Source organism: Megachile rotundata, chromosome 15 (genome assembly GCF_050947335.1).
Source record: "Megachile rotundata isolate GNS110a chromosome 15, iyMegRotu1, whole genome shotgun sequence".
Classification (NCBI taxonomy): Eukaryota; Metazoa; Arthropoda; class Insecta; order Hymenoptera; family Megachilidae; genus Megachile; species Megachile rotundata.
This window is the reverse complement of record NC_134997.1, coordinates 5905907-5916330: the sequence shown is the minus strand read 5'-3', so window position 1 is coordinate 5916330 and position 10424 is coordinate 5905907. Positions and strand designations below refer to the sequence as shown.

At 29.8% G+C, this 10424-nt stretch overlaps 3 protein-coding genes across 6 annotated transcripts; 1 reads left to right on the top strand and 2 right to left on the bottom strand.

Moving 5' to 3' along the window:
• Nucleotides 1-66: 66 nt before the first annotated feature.
• Nucleotides 67-6439, bottom strand: Usp20-33 (Ubiquitin specific protease 20/33). 4 transcript variants are annotated; one of them, XM_012295002.2, is made up of 4 exons: nucleotides 5504-6435; nucleotides 3179-4933; nucleotides 2759-3030; nucleotides 67-197 (listed from the first exon to the last, which is right to left on the bottom strand). In XM_012295002.2, the coding sequence occupies exons 1-4, from the start codon at nucleotides 5920-5922 to the stop codon at nucleotides 181-183; spliced, it is 2463 nt and encodes an 820-aa protein (XP_012150392.1). In that variant the 5' UTR covers nucleotides 5923-6435; the 3' UTR covers nucleotides 67-180. The 4 variants fall into 4 exon arrangements, with proteins under 4 accessions (XP_012150392.1, XP_012150390.1, XP_003707484.1 ...); XM_012295000.2 differs by having other exon boundaries at nucleotides 71-197; nucleotides 2763-3030; nucleotides 5504-6439; XM_003707436.3 differs by lacking the exon at nucleotides 67-197 and adding an exon at nucleotides 577-2568 and having other exon boundaries at nucleotides 5504-5992.
• Nucleotides 6440-6897: 458 nt separating this feature from the next.
• On the top strand, nucleotides 6898-8985 carry eIF2alpha (eukaryotic translation initiation factor 2 subunit alpha). Its single transcript, XM_003707435.3, has 6 exons — nucleotides 6898-7058; nucleotides 7277-7522; nucleotides 7617-7848; nucleotides 7929-8161; nucleotides 8371-8486; nucleotides 8577-8985. The coding sequence occupies exons 2-6, from the start codon at nucleotides 7285-7287 to the stop codon at nucleotides 8760-8762; spliced, it is 1005 nt and encodes a 334-aa protein (XP_003707483.1). The 5' UTR covers nucleotides 6898-7058; nucleotides 7277-7284; the 3' UTR covers nucleotides 8763-8985.
• A 102-nt stretch (nucleotides 8986-9087) lies between these two features.
• On the bottom strand, nucleotides 9088-9943 carry RpS20 (ribosomal protein S20). Its single transcript, XM_003707434.3, has 3 exons — nucleotides 9787-9943; nucleotides 9482-9587; nucleotides 9088-9403 (listed from the first exon to the last, which is right to left on the bottom strand). The coding sequence occupies exons 1-3, from the start codon at nucleotides 9787-9789 to the stop codon at nucleotides 9147-9149; spliced, it is 366 nt and encodes a 121-aa protein (XP_003707482.1). The 5' UTR covers nucleotides 9790-9943; the 3' UTR covers nucleotides 9088-9146.
• Nucleotides 9944-10424: the final 481 nt, after the last annotated feature.

Genomic DNA, 10424 nt, shown 5'->3' with positions numbered 1-10424 from the left:
TCGTCTACGGTCTACCGCGATCGTCGAGTCCTTAATCGCGAGCCCTTAATCGCGCCATAGACTACGGGGTTGGCGTTTCAGGGGTTGGGAGATCAGAAGAATATAGCCAGCATCCCTCGAACGCGCAAGCCTCGATCGATGTGGTCCACGAGACATCTCTTGGCATCCCAGTACTGTACTTCAAACTTGCATCTCCCCTACGTAAAGAAGAGACGATATTTCTAATAGGGTAACTGTTCAGCGGATGCTTAGAAACTCAGGTCGCTTTGGTGTCCTAAATATCTCTTCAATTAGACTTAATTTCATTTAAAAAAATTCGCGTCCAGTTGCATACTGTGATGCGATGTTGAAATTATGAAGGGATTAATGAAATTATAAAATTTGTATGGACATTTTTTACTGCAAAATTGAACTACTATGATACATATTGTTTCCCACAAAAGATATATGTTAGAATGGATCTACTCCTTTTGTATGACCCTTTCTGAATATGGCGATATAACGAGTGGCAATATAACGCAATAATCGCCAATTGTGTCCACGAGATTAAAGGGTATTTCTAAATTAGATTAGAAGTTGTTTTAAATTCATGTGCTTTTTCTATATTTCTGATATTAGTCACTTACAGTAAATTGAAATACTGCATATTTAGACCATATTTGTACACAAGTAGTTTACAGCTGTTTTATACAATGAAATATTCTTGTATGACAATGTATACAAATTCTGTATATTCTTTCAAATTTTATTCTTCCATATGTACAAATAAAATATTTAACAGATTCACAAATTAAATCAGGTTTCATGACTAAAGTATCATTCACTTAATATTAGATAAACGTATGTTAAATAATAAATATTTCACATTTACATCTGGTGCTCTGCATTACATTTTTGTACAGACTTTTTAAAAGTCTTAAAAGAAATGCGATAAAGCATGTATGTATAATTGAGAATGTCGGTGATGAAAATCATGCATTCCAAAGAAACAGATACCATTGAAGTTGAATGCACTTATAGCGTTCATATACATTCAGAAAATAAGACTCAATAATGCTTAGAGTTAATACTAATATTGTTTTATTATTTAATATAATACAATATTCAAAGGTATCAATAAAAATCAATATAGATTTCAATAAATAAAGAAACCAACTTGTTTATTATTTATCTTAGGTATGTTACTTTTCACAACGACCATTAATAATTGATATTAACTGTACAATCGTTTGTGTCCCTGCTTTTGTAATTCAAATTATAGTAACACTTAAACAAATAGTTTCTCACATACAATATGAATATGTTACACTATACTGCACACAATTCTGGTAACATTCCAAGGCCGTGAGATCACAACAACAAAAGAAATGCTTTTCCCTAAATTTTACCATAAAGACATTAATAAATTTACATATTAATGAATTTATAAGTTAATTATTATAGAAGTGAATGCAGTAGATATTTAAAATTTTCCACTAAATTTTCTACAGTACAAAGCTTGTATATGTTACTAGTGTTCTGTAAAGTTTTGTTGCGATAGATTTTGATTGGTATATTTCACCAACATTAACTAAAATTTCTGCTAAATTAAGTCGATTTCATTTTTCAGTCTTCCACTTATATGCATATCATATACATATATATATCTATAATATATATATATATATATATATATTTGTATATATAAATTTTTTTTTATTTCTGTTTTAATGGACGAATATAAATCAAGAAATATGTTGTATTTTACAAGATTGTGACAGTATTTTGTATATGCAACAATGATACACTGATATTATAGTAAGCGTACAAAGAGGAAGTGTTAAATTTGATATCAAAGTCGGTAGATTAATAATACATTACCGACTTAGACAAAGAATACAACTCAATATTTATCTTTAAATAATACACTTATAAATTCCAAATTTTGTACTAATTTCCCATCAAATACAGATAATACCCACAAATTTACATTAAATTGCACGTAGTTACAAAAAAAAACACACTAGGCGAATGTCACTAAATGCTCAAAAATTGTTTAAAATTTTTGAATAACTTCTCACAATATGTACTTATTGTACAAGGAGTACAGTGTAAATAACTTTGTGAAAGAAGATATTTCTGTTTTACAAATCTAACAATTTGTAACACAGCTAGGACATAACAATTAGACATTGATTCCTTTATGTGAGGATATCAATCGTAACTTTAATGTCCATGTAGAAGTGTTAATTTGTATGTATAACCATAAAATGTTGAAGTAATTAATTTATTCAGTGGCATCTCTTTGTGTTTGATGAGAATCACTATCAGAAGTTAAACTTTCAATAGCACTGTCTTGTTGTAAAACTGTTTCAGAACTTCTAGTCATACACAGTTTATTGGATTTCATTTCTGTGCGATTCGATTTAAAATTCTGATCTAAATTTGAATTTGAAGTGGAATGTAATGGTACGTTAGACTGAGCAGAAACAGGTCTTTGACATGAATGCAACATTAATTCTGGTCCTCCACCATATGTTGTTAAGAAAAACTGCCAGAGTTCTTCTGGTATTTGTCCATAATCTGAGCCTACAAACAATTTTTATGTTGTAAAAATAGATTACTTAAACATAAACCTACAAAGTAGTCCACCAACTTCATTACATATCTTTTTCTTAAGAATTGTTATAAATATCTATATAAACTGTTTTCAAAAATATTACTAATTTTACCATTTTAAATAATCTTTTTAGGTAGTATGATACACTGGAATACTTACTCACTTTAAGAATGTTTTGCCCATTTTTATTTATTATAATAGAATTATTATCAATTGGTCCAGGTGGTTGTGTTTCTTTACCTCTTACAAAACTTTGCCACTGTCTTAACCAAGCCATAGCCAATCCATAAATAGCTGTAGGATTATCTGCATTATGATTTAATCGTTGAAATACCTCCATCTCATATTGTCTCCTTTTTTGTAACAATTCATACTTTTCTTCACAGACTGGACATTCATATAAATGAGTACACGCTGGACCACCTCCAAATCTGAAATAATATTGTGTTAATTAACTTAAGATATAATAGAAAAAATAATTTTATAAGCTTAATAATCATATAATATAATTAGTATAATCTGTAATTAAAAATTACTTTTATAAAATATCAAATCACTTATAAATTAAATTGCACTTACGTATTATATAAATATTCCCAAACTGCTTGTGGAATGGGCATGCTAAGCTTGTCTACAAACTGTGCTCTAACAGGATTAACACCACCATGTGGACAAAGAAAATCTGAATTATCTATAGGTCCTGGTTCTGAAAATGTGTTAAAACGATTTATCCATTGCCGTGACACAAAGAAATTCAAATCAGACAATTCTCTCGATGAAATTTCCATCAACTCCATAGTTTTATCACGTAATTGTAACATTTCTGGTGACCACTTTTTATAAAATAACACGTAAGCTTCACAATGCTTTACTGTTTCTGGTGAAACTTCAGTGACACACTGATCATCAAACTCAAACCACTTATTAACAATTGGATTTAATGCATAACAAGTATAATGCCCACCACCAGCTGTTCCATGATGACAAATTACCGATATCAAATCATACATAGTTACTTTGGATACACATTCTTTGTGCAAATATGGTCGCATATCTAATCCCTCCAGTGGAAATGAAACATAATTTGCTATTTTTGAACTAAACATCAGTTCATGACGAAACCTTTTTAAATGAACGCATAATATTTCTGGTAATTCTAAAACTTTGGAAAATTTAATTCCATTACGCAGCTTGTTACACTTTTCACAACTATACATATTATCTCCTTTAAGTTCGTCTGCACTAAAAAATGCAGAAAGACAGTCATGAAGACTAACAACTGGCCCCCAAAACCAAGAGCGCATCCATTGCAAGAACCAAGACAACCAACCAGATTGATTGGTTACATATACAACATCTGAACATGGCCCTGCTTTCTGTGGAGTTAGAGATCCTTGATGTAACATATCAATGTGATCTCTACTTGGAATGGGTAATGACAAATCTTGAAAAGTTTCTACTCTTGTTGAAATCCTATCACATGTAAGACATTGTACGCTACTTAACAGTTTACCATCAAATATATCACTGATGATACTTCGAGTTTTCATTTGTTTTTTAGTTCTGTACTTAACAGGTGAATTTTGTGTAGATCTTTGTGATTGAGAAAACGGTGGATCTACAGTTGATTTTTTGATACTCCTGTTTGTAAATTTACTTCTTAGCTTCTCTGACTGAGACACACGAGAATACCTACGTTTTGTACCACGTTCACCTTCATCACTAAGAGAACTTTGTTCACTTACTCCAGAATCACAAGTTTCATACTCGGCATCAGACTGACTCGAACCATTTCCATCAATTTCAGTTTCATCTTCATCTGATGATTGCTCTCCTAATCCCTTTAATCGTAATAAACTATCACGATCATCTTCGATATGTTCTTTCAATTCCTCATGTAGTTGATCCATAAAGCATCTCAAAAATTCTTGAGTATCGTGTTGATGGTATCCTCTAAACATTGGATGAACTGTACGAATACCAGATAATATTCCATGCGGTACAACATATCCTCTTGTTTTCCTGTTCCACATGTCTCGAATAAGGTTTAAATAACTTAGACTTAAACCAGGTTTTCTATCTTTGGACATATAGCTAACCATATGACCACAATCCAAAAAGAATTGTGTCAAAGGAGGTACATTCGATAAAGCTTGAAGTGCAGCATTCATATAACATGTATTGCCAATATTTTGAAGACCAACAAGACCTCTTGGTTTCCCATTAAAATCTTTGCTTTCATCTGAATCTGTACTGTCTGGTGAGTCACCAGATTTTTCATTAAACAGCCCATCTTTCTCATAATTAACTCTATTTAAAAGTTCACCATAAATCCTGTTATGTGTAAAAGAAAAAAGATTTTTATACTTTAAAAAGTTGTTTTGTATATGTTTAAATTACACATGTAAATACAAAAACTAAGTGAAAAGTAATGAACTTAGATCTATACTCCTTTTCATAAATATACCAAATATCAATAAGTTTGATTTATTTTATAAAAAGTATCATTTAAAGAAAATTCAATATAAACATAATGTTGAAAGGATTTAAACAATGTGCTAAGATTCCATATTCTATTTTTTTTTTCTTCTGAATCATAACACTGCAACTAATTTTCATTGTCTGGGATGATAGTCAAAAGAAAATCATTATCTTTTCTGTGACAATGTTTGAAAAATGAGTGTAATGCTTTTCACATCCATATCAAATGTTACTTTAAATGATATTGCTCATGACTGAGTCAAATAAATTTATTACAACATGTTTATGTTTATGACATGTTTATAAGGGAAATATGCACATATAAACTTAGTGCTGCATCTTATTTCATTTTGAAAATATAAATAAAAGTTCATTAATTTTCAACCAACCTTTGTAATTTTTTAAATTAATAAATATACTTACTTATCCAGTATAAGTCTATTAAGATCATCAGTTTTACAATCTATATTAACAGGTGCATCGCCAGCAAACTTATTACTCTGGTTTTTAATATCTACTTGTGTAGGTGACCGTGGTGGAGACGGTACATGCCTGGTTAAAACTTCTCTTTTACAAGCATAACACCATATACGATTTGTAGAAAGATTCATGTGAGCACAGTGGGAAGGAAATTTTTGGTTGTGTACAGTGCTATGATCCAAATGTGTTTCAGCGCACCCGACCCAAAGACATTCAGGAAACAAGCACAACCATAAGTTAGGCCCGCTTGTATCACATTCACTACATTTTATAAATCTTTCTTTCTGAGACACGACAGTCTCAATAAATGCAAGATCACAACGATTGGCGATGTGGGGACAATTCCTCGAACTCAGAGGCATTTGGATTTTGATATTTGTCCTGGTAATTGCTATTGATCGTAGGACGCGAAATCGCGCGTATACTTTACTTTCTTACATTCGTCTAAAATTTGGCTTGCATACGACTGTGATGTTACAATCATTTTCTAACCTGATTGAGACATGTCGTTCATGATAATCGAACATTATCCACGAAAACGATTGTCATTGGAGATATTATTCGTTTAACGGTAGATCATACTCATCATCAAACGAATTCTTGTTCATTCTGCGCATAGCAGCTTTGATTGGTTCGAGAACGCATCGTAACCAAGAGCAACATGCATGCTCGTTTTCGTTTTTTAAGACGCCAAAAGCATATACTTAGTGATTTTTTATTTTGTATACTTCATATATGAAGCACAACTACAATGGGCGTTAGATACAGAATTTGGATTTAAAGATTTGGAGATTTGGAAGTTTGAGAATTTTAGAAACGTGGTGGTAACCGAATTTTGTTATTCACCACATAATCATACTTGTTCTGCATTATTACTCCTTTTCGGTATTCATATATTTTTGTCCACCATGTATATGACTAATATAGTCGAAAGTGCAGAATAGTGGGATAGAATTAACAGGTGGGGAATTAGCTGAAGTTAGCTGTGTTGCGCCAACCAAGTATGATCTCTTGTTGAACGTACAATATTAATATTTGAGAACATTAATTCTTGTAATCAGATAGCCAATATAAAAGAAAAAATACATGTCAGTGTCCATGTGCAGTAGATACTCGATCTGTAAAAGTTTCGAATAATCTTATATATTATTATTTTTTCTTAAATCATGTTGAAATTTATAAAAAGGATTAATATTTATTGTAGATTACTGTTTTTAAATATATTGTTTTGCATTAATATTTAAAAAATTCAAATATTAGTTATGACATTCGTGAACAAATATTTGTCACGCTAGATGTCGCGTCATTACATAAAATGTCAATGAATAATATTCAGGTTGGGCACCGCTATGTATTCCTCTTAATAACCTGGCCGAAATTCAAGTCAAAAGTGCACATGGATTATTAACGTGTTTCAATAGATTTTTATTTGTTCTAAGTGTATCTTAATAATATAAATAAACAATTTATTAATTATTGCGTAAACGTAATTATATAGGTAATTGTGAAAAGTGTATTACCATACGGTTCAAAGAGTTTTTAAAGTTAACCTATACGTTAACCTCCTTTTTATTTATTTACTAAAATACTTGACACTTGTAAATATTTTTATGAATTAAAAATCTTTATTGAAAAAATTCAGATTAAAATTCAGATTAAAATGTTAAATTTTGTATTAGAAACTGAACTGAAGAAAATATAAATTTTATTTTTTAGCAACAAAAATGGTGTTATCTTGTCGATTTTATAAAGAAAAATATCCAGAAGTAGAAGATGTAGTAATGGTAAATGTACGTAGCATAGCTGAAATGGGAGCTTATGTACATTTACTAGAATATAATAATATTGAGGGTATGATTCTACTTTCTGAATTGTCTAGAAGACGAATTAGATCAATCAATAAACTTATTAGAGTAGGAAAAACTGAACCAGTTGTTGTTATTCGTGTTGACAAAGAAAAAGGTAAAGTAAATAGAAGTTTCATTTATGCACACACTGAAAAAAGAATATGAGTACATTGTTTCTAACTTATTAATTGTCAAATAATTTAATTTAGGTTATATTGATCTTAGTAAACGTCGTGTATCAGCAGAGGATGTAGAAAAATGTACAGAAAGATATGCAAAAGCAAAAGCTGTTAATTCAATTTTGAGACATGTCGCAGAATTATTACATTATGATAATGATGATCAGTTGGAAGAATTATATCAAAAAACTGCATGGCATTTTGAAGAAAAGTATAAAAAGCAAAAGGCTTCTGCATATGATTTCTTTAAACAATCAGTTTTGTAAGTATAAAATATATCGTGATAAAATTAATACAATTTTATTTGCATGATACTGATTATTAAAAACATTGTGACTTTAGGGATCCATCTATTTTAGCTGAATGTGGTCTTGATGAACATACAAAAGAGGTATTATTGAATAATATCAAACGAAAATTAACTTCCCAAGCAGTTAAAATTAGAGCAGATGTAGAAGTAGCTTGCTATGGTTACGAAGGAATTGATGCAGTGAAAGCTGCTTTAAAAGCAGGTTTAGCTCTTTCTACTGATGAACTGCCAATTAAAATTAATTTAATCGCACCACCATTATATGGTATGTTACTTTTATTATTACTGCAATGTGGATGTTTATGTATTTATAATATATTGAAGTTTGTAAAGAGCACATAAATCACATAGTACATAAACTTGCAGATCTCTGTACTTTGCAGACTTTGTCTGATTATTAAACATTATATTTAATATTGCAATAGGTAACTAATAAAATGATTTGTAATTAAAGAAATGTTTTACCCTTTTCAGTTATGACAACATCTACACCAGAAAAACAAGATGGTTTGAAAGCATTGAGTGATGCTATTGATGTCATACAAAATAAAATAACATCCTTGGGAGGAGTATTTAACGTACAAATGGCTGTAAGCTTAGTATACTAATTATAGTGCTTTTTTATAATTCGATATGTTAATACATTTTACACATAAAAAATTGTACTTTTTAATTTCTAGCCTAAAGTCGTTACTGCAACTGATGAAGCAGAATTAGCAAGACAAATGGAACGAGCTGAACTTGAAAATGCTGAAGTTGCTGGTGATGATGATGAAGAAGAAGTAGAAGGAATGGATGGATTTAGTGGTGGTGAAGGTGCAGAAGATGATAAAAAACCCGATAATGACTCTGATAAAGAAGAATAAACACAGAATACATCAATAAATGTTTCAATGACTGACATTATTTCTCGGTTATGATCATACTTTTTTTTGAGTATGATACTGCCTTGCTGGACACTATCCAAACATTTTAAATAAATTTACAAAAGTCACTGTATTATAATTTATAAATAATTTTCTATTAACTTCGTAAAATAAATAATAATATTTACATAATTGCTAATAAAGTTTTTCAAGTTTTTTGTAATTATATTATTTTTAATTCTGTATTGGGAAATTTTTGATCTTCTGTATATTTATTAAATTTGTTATATTTATCATGTCAGAGTATGTACAAATTTTACACAAATTTTTTTACTCTTTTTTTCACATTTTTATTAAAACTTTGTACAGTTTTATTAAAATGATTTATTCATTTGCAATTGTAACTTCCACTTCAACACCAGGTTCGATGGAGATACTAGTGATTTGTTTGACAATTTCTGATGGTGAATATAAGTCAATAACTCTTTTGTGAATACGCATCTGGAAACGATCCCATGTTTTTGATCCTTCACCACAAGGTGTTTTACGTGTTGTTATCCTCAAAATTTTTGTAGGCATACGGACTGGCCCTTTCACTTTGAGTTTCTGTTTATTAGCTCCATTGATCAATTCAGAGCAAACTAAAATATATGTATAATTAGTCAAATTCGTACACATAAAATCAATATTAAACAATAATACCATACAAAGCAGCTTACCTTTTTCAAGAGAGCGTACATTTCGCGACGTAAGTGTAATCCTAATTCTGTGAATAGGAGTTACTTCTTGTCCTGGTTTTTCAGGATTGTCAACTTTTGTACTTGCCTAAAATATTAATCCATAAATTAAAAATGCACAATACAATAGTTATTTAAAATATGTTTATACAAATTTAGTATAGTAGGCCGCATGTTTAACTATCTAACCTAATACATCACGACTATTTACGAATATTATGATCAATTGATATAAATTAGGTAAATAATTTATTAAATGTGTTAATATTAATTAAATATGTACACACCATTGTTTAAATATTTTCCTGGTCGAGATAATCAATTTCTGTAGCTCAAAACTGATCAGCGCTGAACCAGTAGACACACACGTTGCATGTGCTAAACAGAAAAGAAGGAGCGAAAAGCAATTTCCGGTCCGCAGTAACTTGAGTCTATTCTACTGATTTTCATATGTAATATTCTTTTGTATAAAATTTTATTATATATTATATGATATATTTAAACAAATAATATAATATAATATTGAATTTCATATCAATAAATACTGTAAGAAGCATATTCATAAATAAGCTACTTTATTATAGCTTTGCAAAGACCTATCTATTGACAAAATTATGTACGTATATGTTAGATATACATATATTTCAAATTTAGTACGTGATTTTTTTTATAATTATGTGTCGTAGCATTATTTCTGATTTAGAAAATAGCTTTGAAATACCACTGATCATCTATACATATTAGTGTTCAACATAAATTTAGGAATTAACTTGAAACAAAGTCGAAATGAAGCGGAAAGAAGAGTGGGGTTCAATTTATTGCAGACTTTTAGAAATTTAGAGTTTTACAAACTAAAAATTTACAGAATATTAAATTTTCAAATTTATAACATTTTAACTTACAGAATATCAAATTCTTAAATTTA